This window comes from Peromyscus californicus, unplaced genomic scaffold (genome assembly GCF_007827085.1).
Source record: "Peromyscus californicus insignis strain IS unplaced genomic scaffold, ASM782708v3 Scaffold_11__1_contigs__length_118956290, whole genome shotgun sequence".
Lineage (NCBI taxonomy): Eukaryota > Metazoa > Chordata > Mammalia > Rodentia > Cricetidae > Peromyscus > Peromyscus californicus.
The window spans coordinates 84,161,232-84,183,954 of NW_026294402.1; the positions used below are offsets into that span (position 1 = coordinate 84,161,232).

The 22,723-nt window shown below is 42.1% G+C and overlaps 1 protein-coding gene across 4 annotated transcripts in view; it reads right to left on the reverse strand.

Moving 5' to 3' along the window:
• Positions 1-4,770: 4,770 nt before the first annotated feature.
• Positions 4,771-22,723, reverse strand: part of Minar1 (membrane integral NOTCH2 associated receptor 1) — a 35,470-nt gene continuing 17,517 nt past the window's right edge. For 3 of the 4 annotated variants that reach the window (XM_052716559.1, XM_052716551.1, XM_052716568.1), the window contains exons 2-4: positions 18,159-20,507; positions 13,838-14,092; positions 4,771-8,810 (exon numbers count right to left, since the gene is read on the reverse strand). In XM_052716559.1, coding sequence (XP_052572519.1) covers positions 8,613-8,810; positions 13,838-14,092; positions 18,159-20,459 — 2,754 coding nt within the window. In that variant the 5' untranslated portion in view covers positions 20,460-20,507 and the 3' untranslated portion in view covers positions 4,771-8,612. Of the gene's footprint in view, positions 8,811-13,418; positions 13,485-13,837; positions 14,093-18,158; positions 20,508-22,723 lie in introns of all 4 variants that reach the window. The other variant, XR_008213711.1, reaches the window with a different exon arrangement.

Consider the following 22,723-nt stretch of genomic DNA (forward strand, 5'->3'; position numbering starts at 1 on the left):
GTGTAGTGACCACTCGGGCATATAGGCATAATTTATTAAGTGCTTTCCATGATAAATGAAAGGAAACTGTATTTGTAATAACCACACTTGCACTGCTGCTTCTAACAATAATTTTATGTGCAGGAGTTGATGAATCTTTTAGGAATTTTAATTAAACCACAATGAGCTAGAGCCGGTGTTGAGATTCACAGAGGCTGTTTATCAGGGACATCCTTCCGTGGGCTGAATGCAGGGCTCTGTTCTGTCCAGAAACTCACAGTCTTCCTGTTTTCGAGTTCTAATTTATTTTTCAACACTATAATGTTACTTTCTTACTTATTGTTTTGTGGGGAGGTTGATGCTGTTGTGATGTGGTGGTTTTGCTTTTGGGTTTGGTTTGGTTTTGGATTGAAATAGGGTCTCAATCGTGGTTGGCTTGGCACTCACTACATAGGACAGTACCCTCCAACTCATGACAGTCATACTGCTCAGGGTTCTAAGTGGTGGAATTATAAACATGTGCCAGCATGCCATGCTATGTGTACCTTTCGTCCTTTCTTGACATCACAAGGGCTAAGAAAGATATAAATAAAGTTCAAGTAGAGCAATACCTCAATGATTCATGTTCATGTTAGAAAAACACCAGTGGGAGGTTACAAAGCCTGAATTCTAGAGAACTGGGAAGTGATATGTGCTTTTCCAAAAAGTACATTCAATAATGTAAAGTAAATTAACCAAGTATTGACTTTTGCTTGTACTTGGATAGAAGAAGCTAAATTAGTAATAGATTAAAATGCCTTACAGGAGCATATTGCATATTGATTTGTCTCTTAGAGAAGACAGACATTTATTTTCCTACAAGACACCTTACATATTTTTTAATTCACTTTTTTGGAGTACTTAGAAAAATATCAACCCAGATGCAGTCCAATTAAATGAGAACTTTGAGTTGGTGCATTTGATATTTTATTAATTTTAGTATTTTATTGATTTTATTTAGTAGTTTATTGAAAAACTAAAATGTATTCCTTACACGCCATTTTTCCTAGCTTTTCTTAGAGATTTCTGTTTAGATGTCAAAGTATTAATTACTTCTTCAAGTGTACTGTGACTCATACTTAAACTAATAATCACTCTTCTTTAATGACTCAAGCAGGGAAGCCAGTGACATTTGAGAACAATAGAGGAGAGAAAAGGAACCAGACACATTTCCTCCCCATCCCCCAAAACATCATTTCACAAGTGAGACATGTGCTGAGGCTGCTGACCAAGTCAGGGGTCACTCACTTACTTCAGAGTTGAGGAATACTTTAAAGGTTGAAGTTGTGTTTACATGGGGAAAGAGTAAGCCAACAGAGCAGAATAAAAGTCCAGAAAACCATGTAATCAATAGCTTTACATTAAGGAGGAAAGATAGTATTTCTAATAAGTGACTCCAGTTAATGGATGGTAAAATGTTAAAAAAAAAAACAACAATTCTTAATCTCCCACCTCATATCAGGTACAAATAAGAATTACAAAGAAAGCACAGATATAACACAAATATGATAAACTATGGGGGAAAAATGAATATGTGCGATGATATATTGTGTACCCTAATAAAATTTACCTGAAGATCAGAGAGACAAAGGAACAAGCCACCTCTTGCTTCTAGGACTCCTCAGCCTGAAAAGCCTCAGCCTATAGGTCTCTAGCCAAATGAGCTTCCTCAGCTGAAAAGGTTTCTAGCTCCTGTCTCCTTATGCCTCATACACTTTTCTCCACCCACCCATTAGAGGGGTGTGTACTTCCCAAGTACTGGGATTAAAGGAGTGTGCCACCACTGCCTGGCTCTGTTTCTCTCTTAGACTGAGTCAATCTCATGTAATCCAGGGTGGCTTTGAACTCACAGAGATCCAGACAGATCTCTACCTCACAAGTGCTAGGATTAAAGGTGTGTGCCACCACTGCCTGGCTTCTACATTTAATCTAATGGCTTGTTCTGTTCTCTGATCTTCAGGCAAATTTTATCAAGGTACACAATATATCACCACATAATGTCTAAAATCATTGGGATACACTGGAGAAAATAAACCCATGAGTAAACCTATGAGTAAATCCATGAGTAGAAGAAGCTGAGATAAACATACAAAAAGAACTCAGAATCTATCCAATGAATTATAGCTTAAAAGTTTCCAAATCTAGTGATGAGAACATAGCTCAGTTAGTTACACTCTTGTCTAGAATACAGGAGGCTCTGGACTAGATCTCCAGACAAACTAGGGGTAATTGTACAGTTTGGGGGTTGGAGACCAGAGGATCATAAATTCAAGGACATTATCAGAATATACAGCAAGTCAAAGGGCAGCCTCTGCCACACAAGACCCATCTCAGAAAAAAAAAAAAAGCAAGAAGAAGGAAGAAGAGGAAGAAGAGAGGGCTCAGGAGGAAGCTCATGGATCATGTTAGGAGAGCAAAGGAAAGCTTTTAAGAGCCAGACATGAATATGGTGGATGACTAAAAAGAAACTTTTTTCCAGACATTCATATGAACTCAGCAGTTATGGCAGCATTCACAAGACCTGCACAAGCTCAAGCCAGACAGAATCCCAGGATGAAGTCTGAATCCTAGCTAAGGATCTGTTAGCAGCTGATAGCTGTTGGGAGAGGAACATTCAATTTTCTTTAAGGGAGTGGTCCCTGGTAGATTAACCATGCTCAGTGGAGAGCCTCACATCTAAGAATGCATGGGCATCACAAATTGGACTTGATGGGCTTTATAAAAAGAACAAAGCTGAGTGGGTAGGAATGTGAGGGTGGATCTAAGAGGAGTTGGGGGAGGGGATGAATTTTATGAAAATATAATGTATGAAATTATCAAAGAACTAAAGACAGAAAAAGTAAAACCAGAATGCACCAAGAAGATCATACACTAGGACCAAGTGGCTTCATTCCAGACATGCTTCATTGCAGGAATGCTGTTTGATTCTACATGCACAGATCATTAAGTAAAATACTTCAGTACACTTAATAATAGAAATCAAATGATCATCTCAATAGAGACAAAAGGCTTTTGGCAAAATTCAGCATCCTTTGACAACAAAAGCCCTGAATAAACCAAGAGTAGAAGGATCATGCATCAACATGACAATAAAGGCTATCACAAGCCTACAGCCAATATTATATTAAATGAAGAAATACTGAGAACATTTTATCTAAAATCTGGAATAAGACAGGGTACCCACTCTCTCTACTTTCAGTCAATATCGTTCTTTTTAAAAAAAATTTTTACAGGAAATTGGATGTAACTGAAGATCATTGCTTTAAGCGAATGAAGCCAGACTCAGACAAGTATGGCATTTTCTCTTACATGTGGATTCTTACTTAAAATAGTGTATATATATACGATATATATATATATATATATATATATATGATATATACGATATATATATGATATATACGATATATATATGATATATACGATATATATATGATATGAGTGTGTCATGAAATTAGAAAGGTGATCAAGAGAGGAGGAGAAGACCTTATGGGAGTGGGGGAAGAGGAGTTAATAGAATACATGTGACATGAAAGTAGAAGAGTGGACTAGATGGCAATATGCAAAACAGCCTGAGAGGAGCAAGGCACACCAAAGAGGATAGTTGGAAAAGGAATAATGGGAACACACTCCAATGACACCCAAAGATTAAAGTGTCATAGTGAAACCTACTGCTCTATATGCTATCATAAAAATTAATTTAATTCTTATGTCATTTAAAAATATATAAAGGAACACTTCACAAGACAGGATATCCATTGGGCTAATAAACACAAAACTCAACAAATTCCATTATCAAACAGGAAAATGCTAATTTATTTCATTGTTGTGCCCATGTACCTGTGTGTCATAGTCCACATGTAAAGGTCAGAAGACAACCTCAGATGACAGTCTAATCTTCCACCTTATATGAGGCAGGGTCTTTGTTGTTTACCACGGTGCTGTATCCACCAGGCTAGCTGGCCTGTGAGCTTCCGGGGATTTACCTGTCTCTACCCCCATCTCACCATAGGAGGAGTGGGACTGATCACATATGCTTTCTACCATGCACAGCTTTACATCTGGGAAATTGAACTCATGTCCTCGGGTTTGGCAGCTAGTATTTTACCCACTGAACCATCTCTCCAGTCTGGAAATGATATTTTGAAAACACTCAACACTAGGCCTTGTTGGGAAGGATGTGGAAATTGAGCCTTCACATACAAAAACAGGAACAGGGCATATTTGCAGAACTGTATTTAGAAAGCCTTCATCACTAACCTAGCATTTAAGCATCTCTCATAACCCAGAAGTCATGTGTAACAGAAAGGGTACATCAAGAATATTCATAAGCCCAAGCTCTTTCCCCCAGGAGCACCGATATGCATCTCTCTCCCTGAAATAAAATTTTCTGTAGTATAACACACAGCATGTATTGACTGGGCATTCCAATTGACCATAGTACTCTTGCAGGTTGGACCTAAATATCCATTCATTAGTAGAAAGAATAAATAAATGGTGATGTATTCATGAGCTTGTGAAACAACAGGAAACTGTGGAGACAGTGTGCAGCAACATAATCAAGTGATTGATGGTGATTTTTCTGCAAGGTTTTAGTGGGACTAGGAGCAAGAAGGGGACTTGGTTGCTCACATATTTTGATTTTTACTTCGGAATCATTCAATTTGAGGAAAAAAATCAAGATGGACAGTTTGTAACATGTTCATAAACCTGAACCCTATAATTTTGGATAAAATAAAATCTCATTACAAGTTACTGCATATTTTCCATTTATTTTGATTACATTTGGAGAGGCAGATTTTACATGATAGCTTCAAACCAACATTAACCAAATTTTACACGAGCCATTTGAAAAAAGATCTAAAAATGTGCTTAGTTATTGGTATTATATAACATTTATCAAGCACCAAGAGTGTGCTGAGAGCTGTACAGAACAAACATAGAAAGACACAATCCCTGCCTTCAAGGAAACCCACCCCTTTAGGGTCTTCACGTGAAACTTTGCCTTACATTTCACACTCTATTGTTCATAAGGCATAAATAAGGAAGGTTACTCCATTTCTCACTGTTACTTAATAAATATCTCATACTCTTCAGTTATACCAACAGTTATTCAAATCTTTGCCTTAAAATACAAATTTCTGTAGTACAATATACAGTATATAATGATTTGGTATTCACACAATTAATCACAATATTCTTGTAGGTTGGTTATATTAATAATAGGAAGCATGTTGAATTCCAACATTTATAAATTCTCATACCATTAAACCATTAGCAGAGGGGTTTTGTGCAATAGTATAAACAAACAAATAAGGTGTCACAAGGAATTAAGACAATGGCAATAATAGTACAGATATTCAGAACACTGATTGTTTTTATCATATCTATTAAGCTAGCCTTGGAGGTATTATTCACATGGCTGCATGCCCTAAAATAATAAATAATTTATGATTAGCTGGCAGCAGATGATGTGTGATTGGCTTCATTGTATCAGTTGTTTAAACAAGGGAGTGCTAGAATAAAATTCCTGATAGCAGAGAACTGAAAAGTTCTTCTGATTAGTGATTGCTTTTCTGCAAGGCTGTGTTCAAAACAAATTCAGATTAGTAAAAAGGATGAAATGATTCTGAATTTCATCACTGGATAGAGACATCTGATTGCAAAATAATCCCTTCAATGGTAAAGTCATCTGATTAATGTTATAAATTTAAAAAGAAAGAAAAGAAAGAAAGAAACCCAACAAAAATGAAGTGAATTTGTAAAATGAAGTGACTTTAGATTTGGGTACAAAATATGTATTTTCTATAAAAATTATAGAGTGAAATAAGATGACACTCAGTACAGAAGGCCAGTCAGTCACCTTTACCTTGGGTTTGGGGGCAGAGCATTGCAACAGGAGATGAGGGGAACACATTGTACAAAGGGATGCATACTTTTCTGTCGAGTAAACTATCTTACTTCATTATAAAAACTGAGCTAGGGTGAGTCTGGGATCTAAGAAAAGCAAGTTTGGGGTCAAAGAGAAAGAGGTCTAACTATAAACATAATCTTTTATGGATTCTGAGACTCCAGGCATCCATGAGCTCACAGACATGGCAAAGGTGTGGTCCTTCAACACCAGGCTTGGTACTCTCTGACCAAGGATGGCCATTTTCCAGAGAAAACCACCTCCCTTTCTTCCTTTGCCATTCATGATCAGGCTCCTGGGTTATTACTGGGTCTAGATGCTTTCATTATGTGACAACGTCGAGCTGGACGTATACTGGACTTAGAGCAATATTGGATTTCTTTGGTTACCTCCCCAGGAAGGAAAAAGGTATTAGAAAATTCTATAGGATTCTTTTACTTCTATGCTTGACTTAGGTTTATAGTCATGCCCTCTCTAGGTAGCTAGGCACATGACCCACGTAGGGCCCATTAGAAATAGATTTACCCCAGGGCAGTGTCAATGGATGAAGTGTGATTGGTTCATTATATCAGCAGTTTCATCAAGGGAGTGCCATCTGGCCCCCATAATCCCATCTGTCAAATGGAGCAGTTGGGTTGGGATTTGACAAGATCTTTATTACCCTGGGAGCATATATTTCTGTTGTTCTGAAAGTCACAAATCAAGAGGTTGAAAACTGCTATCTCTGACTCTCTTACAGCTTAATCTGTAGTGTGGGGCAAAATGGTGGCATCAGAATGTGGAACAGAGTCATTGTTAACAAGGGGGAGGTGGAACAGGGCCTCTGAGGGATGTAACCTAGTATCTTTCTTGGAGTGAAAGAAACAACCTTATTTGAAGTGCCCAATCCAATACAGAGCACCAAAGGACTAAAATCTGACAACAAACATGAATGTATGCATGCATGTATGTGTGTATGTATGTATGTGTGTGTATATGTATTCATTTTCAATGACAAGTCCACCTTAATCAAAGCTTAAGTTTCAGTCACGTAATTGAAGATCCATTAGTAAACATAACATATCAACAGAAACAGATACCATGAAGACCTCTTAAAAACAAAGGCTCCCTACAGGTGAGAGAATCCATGCCTCATCTGTTAGCATCAGAAAATGCACTGTCTAGTCTTCACTAGTGACAACAGGATCCGGTGCAGCAAGCTCAGCACTGTTTGGAATTATTTAGGATGGATGCTGGACTCCTATTGCTTTAGAAATGAAAGGGCTTCTCAGATTCCACTTGCAGAAAGTGTGCAAACTTTCCAAAGTGATTATTCTTACTACCACAATGTGTGTATGTGCCAGTTTGTTATTAAATAAATTTATGATTTCTAAATCTGTTAATCATTTTCTTTAGTTTGTTGTAAGACATTAGACATAGATGTTGATAAGAAGTCTTTCTGCCAATTATTGTCAAAGCACCAATCAGGTGGAAACAGAGATCAATCTCTAATAAAATTACAACAGCTTCTTGTACACTTGGAAAAATCTTGCTCTCAATTTAATTAGCAGTGAAGACAATAAACAAAAACCAGGTATTTAGACATGTAGATAGATAGATTAAATAGATACTATTTTTTGCACTGCTGACAAATATTCAAAACTCTGGAGTAGATGTTGTTGTAGTTGAGGAGACCTTGGTGCCTTTACCACGTTATTAAATAAACATTCTTTTAAACGCCACTGAAAATGGTTGGTGCCAGTGGTGGATGGCAACCATGGTTTAGAGTTAGAATGTCAAAGTGTCACCATTGTCTCTGCTCTTCAAGGCACAACGACAAGTTCCAAACTCTTCAGAGTAGAGCATCGGGTACCACCAAGAGTTAGAAAATCAAGGAACAGAACCACATGCCAGAGCAAGAACAGGACATCCTTTGGGGTGTCTGTGACCTTCAGATGTTGAACATACCCCAATATGTTACTCACATGTGTTCGGGACAACAGGAATATGGCCTGTCCTGAGTATCTTGGCCCATTCTGCAAAAAGAGGACACTGGATATCATGCTTGGAAGTGCAGCTCCTTCTTACCTGGGCCCAGGAAGAAGGTTCTTAATGCTGCTGTGAAGAACTGCAGGGATTCAGATGTCCTGCAGTGACAGTGACAGAGGGCAAGAAGGAAGTCAATAGCCCTTGACAAAAGTCCAAAGAGAAGCCACATTCATGGCTGACACACATCCAGGTACTTCACCAGCAACAGTCGTAAAGTGTCAAGGAAATGGATCCCACCCCCTTTGTGTTACCATCAGCTCCTCCAAAGAGCAGGTATTGAATCTGTTTGGCATAACTTGATGTCCACCATGAATCATCATCAAAGTGGAAGAATCCAATTAGTCTTCCTTTTTTTTTCCCCTTTGATTGGAATATTCACTTTTAATTTACCGATTATCCATGGCATTCCATATGTGGCAAAAGATACTGTACTGTTGAAAATATATCAGAGTCTAACTATAACTAAGCTTAACAGCTAGGTAGATTTCTTTCTAGAGTATATACTCTCTGACGACGACCTTCAGCACTGTAGAAAAGCATCTGAGATTTTTTTTTTCTCTATTTCAACAAACTGTAGCCACACTGGGGTGAGCTTTTGAAATCCAGAAGAAAACGGTGGAAGTCGTGAACAGCATGTAATACTGGGTCCACAGGTTCAGGACTTCATCGTGCAGATGGGCACTACAATGACTAGAATGACCGTACATGCAGCAGCTGTGATGAGAGCAGCAATCTTGCAGACCTTGGCTCGTCTGAATTCAGCTTCTTTCCGCTTTAGTAATGAATCATAGCCCGGAGTATAAATATCTTCCATCCAGTATTCTAAGTTGTTTGGGTTTAAAGATTCTTGAGTCTAAAAGTAAAAAGATGTTAGAAATACAGTTAATATTGAAACCAGGTCCAAGACATCTTGACAATTTCCACTCCGGAACATTTAAAAGTTGTCTGCAGCTGGTGGCTAGCAATGAGAGCATCGTAAGATGCTTCCCCACCAGTCCTGTGCCAGCAAATGGCTTCCAGGGACCCATCCATACATCATAGACTGCACTGGCTTCTCCCTCACTAAAACTGACACAAAACCCAGGGGTCCTATCTATATAAGTAAGCAAAACTGCCAAGACTCAACTTCAAGGGTATGTGACCAAGAGTAGGTTGGCTCCACTGTAAGCGAAGCAAGAAAAGTCATTGAAAAATATTCTCTACCAGAAGCCTCTAAGAAAAGATCTGCTTGAGCCAGGCAGTGGTGGCTCATGCTTTTAATTCCAGCTCTCGGGAGGTAGAGCCAGCCAGGCGGATCTCTGTGAGTTCGAGGCCAGCCTGGTCTACACAGTGAGATCCAGGAAAGGCACCAAAACTACACAGAGAAACTCTGTCTCAAAAAAAAAAAGAAAGAAAGGAAGGAAGGAAGGAAGGAAGGAAGGAAGGAAGGAAGGAAAGAAAGAAAGAAAGAAAGAAAGAAAGAAAGAAAGAAAGAAAGAAAGAAAGAAAGAAAAGATCTGCTCAAAACAAGACCATCTTATCATTTCTAGTCAGCTCATTTCTCAGAGCTTCTACTGAAAAAATCAAAGTTACCTCAAGCTCAATCAAAATGTAAAATATTTCCATTTTAAGCATTTGCATGAGCAGGTTATAACACTGTTCAAAGTAAAGGACTTCAGACCCAGGGCAAACTGTCCTCACCCTGGACCTGTGTTGCTGATGATTCTAGACTAAGTGGCACTTTCCCTCAAAGCCAGCTTCTACAGCAAATGCCTACTCAAGATTAATGCATTATCTGCAGAGGAAGTATCGTATTTAACCTACATTTCCCATGAAGCCCATTGCACGTTGATGGCTATAATCTATTTCCATGACGCAGAGCTATGCTCTTGTTTTATGGTAAGCATTTAATAACGTGTCACCAAAAAAAAGCAATAACACATTACAGACCCAAGTGAAGCCACCTAAATCTCTAAATCACAAATCAAATACCCATTGTGAGAAGGGTTCTTAGATTGTTTAAGTTTTATAAACACGAGTACATTAAAGTCACACACACAGGATCAAAAACAAAAGTAAACCTCAGGCCTGTAGGACTGAGAAAGCTCAGCAGTGGCACACTTTTGGAGGAGTAGCCACAACCCTAAAGCATGCTCAGCATTTCCCACCTGCCCTTCTAGATAGTTCCTTCTGCACTTTGCTCTGTGCCCACTGGAGCCACAGTGTGGACTTAGCCAAAAGGAACCAGAGGAGAGAAATGTGGAGTGAGGGTTCTCCTTGTTTTCTTCCTAATGGGTTGCAGCTGCCAACAGCTAGGCTCCCACCAGACTCTAACTTGCAGAGCTGTGGGCCATGGTGAATTTCACAAACAGCTTCCTGCCCTTGGACCTTCAGACCCAAGAAAGGCAACAGCTCTTCTCTCTCTTCAGTCTGCTCTCTGGATGTTTCACTGGCTATTGCCAGCCCCTAACCTGCTCACAACACAGTGAACACTCCTCTTTACTAGCAGCCCTTCCCATCATCCCTTTGGGCATGCCATCTGCTTACTGCAGGGTGCTGACAACTCAGTGCCATTCAGTCTCAAGATTTCATCCCTCCTGTTGATAACTACCATATATTTGGGGGGGAGGGGTCCACAGACTGTGGCCTGCAGGCCTGTTCCAGCTGGCCTCCTGCCTCTGTATAGTCCCCAATTCTGAATGAGTTTTCTATTTTTAAGTCATTTAAGTAAATCAAATGAAGATAACATTTGATGACATTAAAAACTATATGAAATGCTAAGTTTGATGTCCAAAAATAAGGCTATTAGAGTAGTCGTTTACAAATCATCTGGAGCTACTCTGGTGCTACAGTGGGTAGATGGGCAGGCTGGACAACACTGTACAACGTGTCAGGAGAAAAGAACTTAGCGTGGCTGGTGTCGACACTGTTTATAAATTCTGTAAACTATATAGAAGAGCAGAAGGTAGTGCTAGCCACCCACAATACCCTTAATATAAACCATAATGTTCTTGATGTGGGGAAAGCCTGTAAATGTCTTTGTAAGAAACTCCTGGGGCCTAGTGTCCAAAGCTGGAGTCTAGGAGCCTCTCTCTAGAACTGATCTAAACAGTTTTGCAATGACTAAGCTCTACTATTTAGAACTATATCCCCCATACACATGCACGCAAATACACACACACATGAAAACACAGGCTTACATATGCTCATGCATATGTGCAACATGCACACACAATTCATATGCACACACACACATGCACACGCACACGCACACATACACACACAGAGCTGTGCTCTCCATAGACACAGGTGGGCCCCACTTGTTCTCCCTGACATGAAAATCCTTCAATAGCTAAATACACATTCAGTAAGGAATAAAGGGATCCAAAGATAGGCCTGTCTTGCTGGAGTACTGATCTATCATGTGAATAATGTCCCCACGAAGATTAGGTTTGGGTGGAAGGTTAGACAGACAGCCTTCCCTGCCTTATAACCTTGAAGACAAACGCTGATCATTATGGCCAAAATAAGCTGCTCTTTCCCCCAGTTTTCCAGGGCTGGCCTTGGAGAGACGCAGCACACAGAGCACAGCAGATTTTGTGCTTTGTGCTCTCTATCTCGGACAGAAGGGAATCGCCCTCCTTTCACAGCTATCTACACTTTGTTATGGGTTAAGAGTCTGCCTGTGAAATAAACTATTTTAATTAGTTTTTTTTTCAATAACTTCAAGCTGTAATGGCACCACAGCACAGAGAGGTAATACCCAGGTTCCCAGGGACACCACACGCACACTCACTTGTTAATTAGGCCTACCAAATGATGAAAATAAAGCCAGGCCTACACCAGTGCCTACCCCCTCAGTGGATATCACTAATGGGTTTACGTATGGACAAAAATGGGCCCCAAGAAACATGTTCCAGTGCTAACCTGGAACAGCTCTTGAGTTTCTGCAAAGCAACGCAAACAGATAAGCTGGTGCCTCACTGCCCCACCTGCCTCGGATGTCTGCTCTGCCTTTCTGCCAACACATCACCAGGCAATGAGCTCTCCATCCCTTCAGAACATGCGACTGGATACTCTGTCCCTCCATTGTTAAGCAGAGTTGCCTAAAGCTCTGTAACCCAAACGGCTGTTTTTATTTTATCCTTCCTAATTTTATCTTTACACTTTTAAACACTGGCACATTCAAACCACATGTGTTTATCCATGCAAAATCGCTCAGCTCTCTCTCCCTAAACTTTCAAAATCTGTTTTCAAGGTCACCTCCAGGGCACGGTGAAACATTGGTTATCATAACCTCTGGAGCTGTTTCTGAACGTTTTCTAGCTGGTAGGTTATGATAACCTAAGGCATGCTGATCAAGGGGTTCCACGTGTAGCAAAGTGCACAGAGGTCTGCTTGAGGGAGACTCAAGTTATGATTTAGCCTGCTTGTCATCAGGAAGATGACAGGAAAGACAGCAGCAACCCAAAGAGACAAGTGGCATGTGGTGTGTATGGGGATATTACTACATGGAGTAGGAGGGGCAAGGGGGAGCTTAGGGTGCCCCTGCTGCCTCCACAGACCTCTTTTCCAGGATTGGGCCAGGGCTCCCTTCAATTGCTACCATTTAGTGTCCCAGATATCCAAGTGCGATTATAATTCTTTTGTCTGAGATTAAGTTCTGTTAAACTCCTAGCAATGGCAAAGGGAAATACTACAGAGGGAAGAGAAGAGAAAGAAGAGGAGATGTATTGTCCAGTGGTCCAGTATAGATCCAGGTCTGTCTGACCTGGGCCAACTCACTGAGCTTCCTGCTCCCATTGTTTCCTGTTTTGTAAATGGGAGATGGTCTCACAGGCAACTGTGCCTGGAACTAAGTGATGGATGTGAAAAGTACTATGTGCATTGCCTGACTGCAGCATCCTCTACCAACTCCTGAGTGCCATCCCTCTCAATGCCAACCAGTGCCAGGTTTTTTTTATGTATATTATTTTCAGTTCTCACAACAATACCATTAAGGTTGATATGTTTATGCTCATTTCACAAGTGAGAGGACCACAGCTAAAGCAGGTGAAATAAGTGCCCCAAGTCGCAAAGTCTTAAGAAGCTTTGAATTAGGTCTTGGTGCTGCACAAACCCATTGTCTTTTCTCTGCCACATGCTGTGCCTCCCACACCCTCTTTGTCTAGCAGAAGAGCCTTGTCATAGTGGGCCTACAGAAAGCTCTCATCAACCATGCCTCAAGTGCACGGGCCACCTGGAGATAACGCATTCCTTGGGTGCTATGGCCTCTCTCTCCACACAGCTAAGCCCAGAGGTGGCCACGTTGATTCCTTTGCAGTGATGTGAAAACATAGACAGACGTGCTGTGAATGGAACCACTCAGAGCTGCCCACCAAAATAAAAGTGCAGCCCAAACCCAGCCCTGTGGTGGGTGAACAACAAAAGCATGCCCTCTAGCCATAATGGCATTCACAGACCTTCTAGGATTGACTCTTACCTGGGGTGGCTCCATATGGAAACATAATCCATAGCTTGGCTCCCACAAACATGCTTATCCCACGTGCTACATATGGAAGGAGAGATCAGCTTGTGTTTCATTAAACAGTTTGGCTCAGGTCTTGTGAGCAAAGACTAGAATTTGCACTTGGTTTTAAATGCATCATTAGCAAATCAGATGGCCAACAAATATATAAATCAAGCACCCTCATTGTTAAATGCTTACAAACAAATAGGCAAGGTATAAATCCCCTTGTTTAAAACAACAACAACAAAAAGACCTCTCTGTTCTCTGATTTATTTAAGTTCAGAATTCTGTGGCAGGGACCCAGGGAGTTTGAAGGTTGAGGGAGTGGCCAGATTTAAGTTATCCACACAGCTCATGGCTGGATCCTCCCACCCAGGAACAGTGAGGCTCACCTGTAGGTCCAGGGCTGTTAGCTTGCCTTTGTCACCAGAGTTGCGAGCATACTCCTCTACGGTCCAAGAAGGCTGGCCCCGCTTGACCTCAGCTAGCTCAGTCAGCCGCATGTCTGTATACAGGGGGTTGCTCTTCATGTGGGCCTTGAGGGAGGTGGGGTAAGGATGTGGACTGAATACTTGCTCCACCAGGAAGCTGTCTTTGGGTTGCTTGGGCATTCGGTGCTGTGGGGGAATGTCATACTGCCTGTCTGCCTGCAGAGGAGCACAGAAACATCCAGAAAAGCCACAGAGATGCCATCAGGTCTCATAGTACATTTGAGCAGCAAGCCAGCTTTTTAATCAATGAGATCCCAGTAGGCACCCAGGTAGTAACATGAATTTACTTATGAACCCATACAAAGTCTACCTATTTGAAGAGACATTCTCTAAAGAGAGCTTCTGATCCTGATAGTACTGATAAGAGCAAATGTCTCCACATTTAGAGGAAGTTCTTTATAACCCAATCCTTACACCATCCTTACCACAATTGACTCCTCTTGTATACTCAGACAATGAAATTCAGAAAGACTCAATTATTTGCCTGATAACAGACTGTTGAGCAGGGTTTTAAACCTAATCAGCTAGTTTGGGGGTCTTTGGTTGAATCTTGTATATTAATGCCCCTTCTTTTCTGTCCCATTTTATGCCTAGACTCAATGAGAAAAAGACAGATCATTCTGCAGGGAATTACTTAAAAGCTCTGCTGACAGCCTGCCTTGGAAGAGAGAAGCCAAGCTGGAAACCCCACATGGGGAGTCTCTAATAACTGTCCATGGTCGCATGCGGCTCTTTCAAAGGTATCTGTACAAAACTTAAGATAAAGGAATAACTTGGGCAGCAGTGTGGAGGTAGGAGTAGCTAAAAGGGCTCGATGTCAATTATGTCCACAGGCCTTGAGACACATCACAGGCTACTCTATTCTCAGTGAACCTGTAAGAACAGGGCCTCTGATCTTTCCTATATCCACCCAGAGGTCACCGGTTTTTCACAGAGATGACCCTCCAGCTAGTACTCCCTCACAAATGAGATGGGGTTTACCTCTGTGATCTTGGAGGGTTGTGTACAGCCCCTTCAGCCAGAACTTGCCACACTAAACTGTAACTGCTTATCTGCCAGGCTGCCTCCTCCACTGGACTTTGAGTTTCTCCAAGGCAGGGGAATAGCTTGTTTGTCTTTTAACCCTGGCTCCAGCAAAGTGGTATTAATAAATAGGGCAGTCCACCATGATTTGTCCAAGGGATAGAAACCAATGATATGGCACTAGGTGTAAGAGACAGGGAGCAAAGCATTCTGTTTGAAAGTAATAAAAAGAGGAAAAGAAGAGTGTGAGTAGAGGTGATATGACAAGTGAACATATGATGAGCAGATGTGTGTGACTGTGCGTGTGCCTATCATACACCTGCACATGGGCTAAAAGCACGTATCAGCACACCTGATCCACCAGCTCGTGCCCAGAAGTAGTATAGCTCAGCTATTTAAAACCATTGAGGCTACTGACAGAGGTATAGACTTAGGTAAATCGAGCAAGATGGGGTTCTCTTACTTTCCAATTCATCAAGGCCAGGGATTTTCTAAGAGGCTCTGCTGGTTTTATTTATTCTGCTTACTTATCATTCCTCAGTCCTAATGTAAGCAGGCCTTGCACAAAGCTGAGGATGGCAGAAATTCCCATGACAGTAACCTTGGTGGTAGCCATTGGGCTGGCTGTTATATCCACCACTCTGCCTAGTGCAAGATGTACAGCATTTCATATCATCTTCCCATTAACATTTCAGCATCACAACTAAAATCATCCCCACTGGGAATGTGTAAGATCAGGTCAGAGAGACTAAGAGATAGACTCAGTGATGCCCAACTAGGAAATGACACACTTCTAAGAACATCTCATTGAGGCCCAGGCTTGTTCCTACTACTTAATAGTTAATACTCTAAGACAGTAGTCAGTATGTATATACATAATCTATATGTTTCAGTAAATGGTTTTGACCAGCACATCTGAACAAAGAGAACTGAAAGCTAGAGTAAGGGATGGGCAACAATCCCTGTAGAAGTGTCCAGATATGTGTGAATGAGGAGGCCTTGAGGAGTGCACAGAACCCAGAGGCCTGGGAACGCACAGATCAGCACCAGCCAGTCTCACCTTATTCTAAGAACAGAGGAAGTAGATAGGACAATCTGGATGTAGGAATTATGTGAAGAAAGGTTTGATCATATAACAAGGTCTGTCTGTAAGAGTTACTGAAGCATTTGCTAAGTAGGTGACTGAGTGAATGGCCATAGCAGTTTTGAGGAAATACAAGTGTACTCATCAAGGCAGAGCGGGCTTTGGGGTAAAATGCTGCATTCTGGTTAGAAAGAAGTATGTGAAACTCAGGCTCAGTGGGTAAAAGCACTTGCCACCAAGTCTGGTGACCGAAGTTTGATCCTTAGGACCTACATGGTAGACAAAGAGAATTAGCTCCACAAACTGTCCTCTGACCTCCATATGTCATATGTACGAGAATACACAAACACACACACACACACACACACACACACACACACACACACACACACACACACAACCAAAAAATTTAAAAGCCTGGGTTAGAACTTGGAGACTTTTTACTGAGGTGAAGAAGAGCTGCAGGGGATTTGGGAATTAGAAGCACTGAACACCTAGAGTTTTAGGGAAATAAGCACAGAAGTAGCTCAAGAGACAAGGTGGAAGATGGAGGGTGGGTCCCCAAGCCCCAGGTAGGACGTGAAAGCTGGACTAGAGGATACCAAAGGGCAAACGAGGCAGAGATGAAAGAGATATCACAAATGGTAAATACATAGAAGCTGGAAGCTAGACTGGGCATGTGTGAGCCATGGCTGGGGTGCGGTCCATCCCCCACAACAGAAACAAAGAGGAAACACTAGCTACAAGAGAACAGAACAGCTAATCTGAGACCAGAGGACTTTGACCTGGACATGATGGCAGGACATTGAAGGACTGGGTCTTCAGCAGTTTCTGACACTAGACCGAAGCTGAGACAGTGACCAACGCTGGTCAGTGCCAAGAAGAAAAGTCACAATGAAATAGCCACACAGTACAGAGGGCTTACTTCAAACAGTAGCAGCTTGATGTGAGACTTTCCAAGAGGATTGTGTTGGCCATTTGTCAAGGTTATATAAGACCTTGGGCTCCAGAAATCCAGCCTTAGCCTGGTGTCTCTGGCAAGCAGCTTAGGGAAAAGAGAACCATGGGATACAAGGGGCTTCTTTGGAATCAGAAAAAAAAATAATTCCCCTTCAATTTTCTCTATCCCCTCATTCCGGACCCTGAATTCAAACCCATTTTTGCAAATTTGCCTTTCTTGACATCACTTGGGAAATCCACACCGCTTCTTCAGCTCAGCACCCTTGAAGACCACCCTACTACTCCCTTCCCTGCAGTCCAGTCTTCAGAGACCCCGGGAGGAAGCTCATGGCCTGTCCAATGACCACAGAAGCAGAGAATGGCAGGAAGACAAGCTACAGACTGAGAGTGTATCAGCCTGGCGTAGACACTGGAACCCATCTAGAGTGAAGGGATCGGATGCATGTCCCCCGGAACAGTCCCCTTCACCACAGAACAGAAAAAGGAAGTGTTTGAATACATGCATGCATGGATCCCAGCACTGGTGGAGTGAGGGCTGTGATAAACAGTCAAAAATAACACTCACATGAGAAGTATGGAGCGCCTATTTTGAAAGAAAAAGAGACAACCAAAGAGGAAAAGGAGACTGTTTATGATGGGCTGTTTTTCCATGATGGAACAATGAAAATGTTTCCTTATTCTTAGTAAACAACTCTCTTATAGTGAAAAGGCTCACATTTTCAAAAGCAACATCATGCATGCAACGAAGTTCATACAAGAGACCTATCAGCCAGGACACTTGCAAAGGCCACTTTCCTTGCTTGCTTGGTGCAGATTTCACTACCTCAGCAAGGACAAGAAGATGACCTTGGTGATGCTTGCCTTCCTCAGTGCACTCCCCCTTTTGCGAAATCCTTCTCACACCACCTGTCCAATATCCCAACTGCACTGTCTACTGTCGGCAGCATCACAGCATGAGCTCCACCCAACTGACTGGCACCTTGGCAGCACAAACAGCCTGCCCATGTTGCCCTCTCTGTTCTCATGGGCAGAGCCTGCCAATTCTAGAAGGGGAACCAGAAAGGCACAGTCACCAGCAAGAGGCAAGGCTTCTCACAAACTGTCTGAGGCTGGGGCAATGCTAAAACCCATCCTGAGAACTTAAATTCCCATTACCTCCTTAGATTTCCGATGCCAGTCTTTGCTATCACCTGGGCCCGCATCTTTTATCTCCTCTTCATTGAGGCTCATGCGGTTGGTGTAAGTAATGGTTCGCCAGTCTCTGGGAGAGTTGGAGATGCTGGCGATTTTGGACTCTGTGGCACTGTTCTCCTCGGTCAGGGACCTGGAAGACGGCCTGGTGAAGAGGCTTTTCTTTAAGGCCTTGACACGCAGGCTTTCACTATTGCTTCCACTGGCATCGGAGCAGCACCAGTCTGGGCTGTTCTCCAGCTTGGGTCCATGGGAGCCACTGTGTGCGCGGAAGACCCTCGGAGAGGCACTGTCATCAGAAGGTGCCTCACTGGTCAAGGAGTTCAGGTCAATCTGCACATTCACCTTCTCCGGCTGCTGTATTTTCTGATCTAGTTTATTGAGTTTCCCAAGGACCTGGGAGATTTCCTCACGGACCCCTGACAGTGATTCCAGCTTCCGCTCAATCTCACCAATCCTGAGAACCAGTTTGCACACGCTGCTCTTCAACTCTTCTTCAGAACGGTGGACATTTTCAGGCCGGTTACACTTGTCTCCCTTGCTGCTGGAGACCCCATTGGTGATTTTGGCGAGGTTACGCTCTGGCGAACTGTCACAGTCTGACTTGTGAAGCTGAGACAAGGAGCCGGTGCTGTTGTAGCAGGATGACTGTATCACTCCTGTGGAGCCGCTGATGCTCATGTCATCGAGAAACCGGAAAATGTCACTGATGTCATCGCTGACAATTTCTGAGTCATCGTCCGAGTGCTTCATGGCATGCCTGTCACTGTACTTGGCCTGACCCAAGGTACACAAGTCCTTACATTTTGGGGGATCCAGCACGTGCTGCTCTGTCTGGGTACCCACACTGCTGGTGTCTGAGCTGTGCTGCCCACTAGTGCAACTGATGCTCTTGTCTTTAAACTTTTTGACCGCTTCATGCTTTTCCAGGTCCACAGGGGATGAGATCTCTTTAGATTTGAGTCCATTTGGTTTCACTCCATAGCTGGCAGGGAGAACCTTCTGTTGATCCTTTGGCACCAGGTAAGTTTGATGCCTGTCCGGGCCTGAGAAATTGGGGGTCTGGCTGCCAGAATTTGGATAGCGTAGCTTCTCTTCAGAGGGATTTCTATTGAAAAAGGACCGTTCAAAGTCAGGCACTTCCTCCGTGTTTAGGCTCCAGCTTTTGGCGGGCCATGGAGTCTGTTTACTGGACCTTCCTGGACAGCGCCTAGCATCTTGTGTTCCCATCACTGGGGTGGGCCCAAAATAGGTAGAGGCTTGAAGGTCATCTAAGCTTTCATGCTTTGCCCGCCTTTTGTCAGGGATTGGGGAATACACTGGATTCAGGTACTGGTTGTGGTAAGGCATCTCAAAGCTGTGGTTAAAGAAGGGGGGCTTGTGGAGTTCCTTCTGACTCTGGATCTCCCCATGATCCTCCTCTGCTTTGTTAGTGGGACCAACCAAACTGGGGGACACAGTCATGAGATTGTGAAACTCTTCTTTGAAGATGTTCCTTTTCTGAACACAAGACTGAACCACAAACGGTTCCTCACTGGAGATGAAGGTCTCCTTGATGCCTTGGCTGATGGACAGCGAGTCCTGATCTGAAATGGACTCATTCTCAATATTCATGGGGAAATAGGTCCTCTGCATCTCACAGGGCTGAGGACTGGCCACAGAATATGGGGACAGGGCTTGCAGCCTGTCCAGAGATGCTGCCCGGTTTTTCACCTCTTTGCTGACACCCAACAGGAAGTTGGGCTCAGAGGCAGGGACAAACTGTGGGCATTCCTTGCAGTCCCTCTTCCGGCATTTGGATGATTGCCTGGTGGGGTAGCCTCGGCTAAAGGGCCTCTCGCCTAGCTCACAATTCAGAGGCTCACATACTGTTGGATTGCACACCTCATTGTCTGACCTGCAAGATTCAAAGGATGCCTCCTTCTTGCGCACCTTGGGGCAACTTGTGGGTAGCTTTTCTTTGGCAGTGCCCCCATTCATTTGGATCAGGTTAAAGATCGTCACGATATCTGCTGCCACCATGATCTTCTTTGACTGCTGATTATTTACAGAGCATTTCATCTTGTCTTTGAATAAAGTGGCTGGAAAGTTGGGGTCAAGACATGCTGTGTAGAAAAGCACACTTCTCAGTTTGGCAAGCTGAGACAGATCAAACTGGGCACACAGTGACTTGCATAGGTCTTGATAGGAAACAGTATTTTGTTTACTGTCCAATTCTTCTAAGATCTTCACCAAAAAGAGAGATGCTTCCTGGTTGGCCTCCATGATTTAGAATTTGCAAGTTCGATGACTGCACTCAAGCGTCAATCAGTTCTACAGTAACAATAGCGGAAAAGAAAGGCAGGGAAGACAATTAGAAACAGTGGCAGAGTTCTAAGTCTAGACTTTTCTGAACCGCTTAAAGAAACTCACGAAAAAATTTTAATGACTAAAAATGTCTCAGGGCTTTAAAATATTTACATTTGATTCAGCAATTCCTTTCCTAAGAATCTACCTCAAAGAAACAATGAATGAAAATTAGACATGACGATGTTCACTATATGGTATTCATAGTAGCAAAAAATATTGTAAATATCCAAGTAATAAGAAATACATAAATAAAACAAGTTATAAGACACAATGAGCTTTACTGAGCATGAAATTTCATAAATGTACATTCTTATAATGCAACTTATCAGCTTTAAAAAAGGACAAACTGCTAGGATATGCAATGTGAATAAAGCATGAAGCAAAAAAAGCCAAAGTCAAAACACTACACATTGTACTATATGATTTCATTTTATTCCAATTCTGAAATACAGATCAGTAGTTGCCAGAGGTAACATGTGAGGAGCACTGGGAAATCATTTAGAATGGTAGTCTATATCTTGGTAGTTGTGTTTGCAAAATACATCCATCAAGTGCATGGAATTATACACTTAAAAGTGTAGATTTTACTGCATATAAATGCCTTAACTTAAAAATTACGTAAAACTTTTATGATAAAAGTAAGATACACTACTGAGTAAAGAATATGAAAAGAAATCTGCAAAAAGTAAGATCTTCATAATGTGAAATTATGTATTCCTAGAAACTAAAATGAAAGAAGATGATATGCACTAAAATGTAAATAGTAGTTAAGTTTGGGCTTTAAATATGGATCTCTTTCTGAAACAGTACTCTCTTTAGCTCTATATCTTATCATGCAAATTTTCAGAGCTACAGCCAAGTTGAAGGAATATTATCACAAACACTCATGTATCCACCATCTGGATCCTATCATTAATGGTTTACTATATTTGGTTGATCACACATCTATCCATAATCAAGCCATCTGATTTTTTTATATACTTCAAAGTAACTTGCAGGAATCTATACACTTCCCCCTAAATAATATATAATGCGCATCACTCTTTCAAGTTTAATGGTTATTTTGATTTTGATTTTCCTATAAATTTTACATACAATGAAGAACACAAATATTAAGAGTACCTTGGCTGGTTTTGATAAATATGTAGCATTCCTGTGTAGTAACCAATGCCTATATAAAGATCTGGAATGTCCCCTCTTGCTTCCCCAACAAAGTCCCTAATACTGCTCTTATTTGATAGACAACTTTTATTTTTCTTAATAACTTTTCATCTTTTCTAAAATTCCTACAATGAGCAAATCTGGCTCTGACCAGCCAAGCCTGCAGAGGACTGCCCTGGACAGGTGCCACTGCAGTCTCCCTGCAGGCCATTCAGGGAGGTATGTAGAGCATCTTTCAGCCGCACTCTGGAGCTTGTCCCTAGCCCTGAACTCCAAGCAAAAATGGCCTGAAAACTTCCCCTGAGGAAAAAGCCACCCCTGAGCCTTAGCACTTGATGTCAGTTGCTAGGGAGGCCAAGCAGGTCATCCTACACAGCCTGCAAGACAAGACATTCTCTGTTGGCATTTTGTTGAGCATATTATTTGTTTTCTGTTGTTTCTGCTGCCTTTTTAATGATTGCATTAGTGTGGACTGCTCCCTCTTTTTTCCCCCACACTGGCCACCTTGGTGGTTGCCCTGTAGAGACCTCAAGTGGATCCTGAGCCAGCCATGCTTCCCACACCAGCCATAGGCCACATCAGTCTTTTTCCAAGAGAGGGAATGAAAGCTTCAGGCTTCACACCCAAGAGTCCACTGGCAGGTATAGACCCTCCTCACCATGTGCAGTCACCCTGTGTATGCCTGCCGTCAGTGCATTAATTTAACTAGGGAGGAGGGTAAAATGGAAGAGAATCACAGCATGAACTAATCCAAAATAGGAAAATTAAAATTCAAATCAAATTTCTATAAGAAAACTACCCATTGGTAAGCACAGGAACAGCTTCTGAGATTTAAAATACATCAATGACACTCACCTTGTGTTCAATCTCTGAGCACATGCTGCTTAGAAAGGGCCCACAGAAGCCCTTTTTATCCCCTTGTGATCCCAACACCTATGAGGAAGAAGCAGGAGGATTGCTGCTAGTTCCAGACCAACCTGGTCTACATAGTGAGTTCCAGTCCAACATAACTCTGTCCC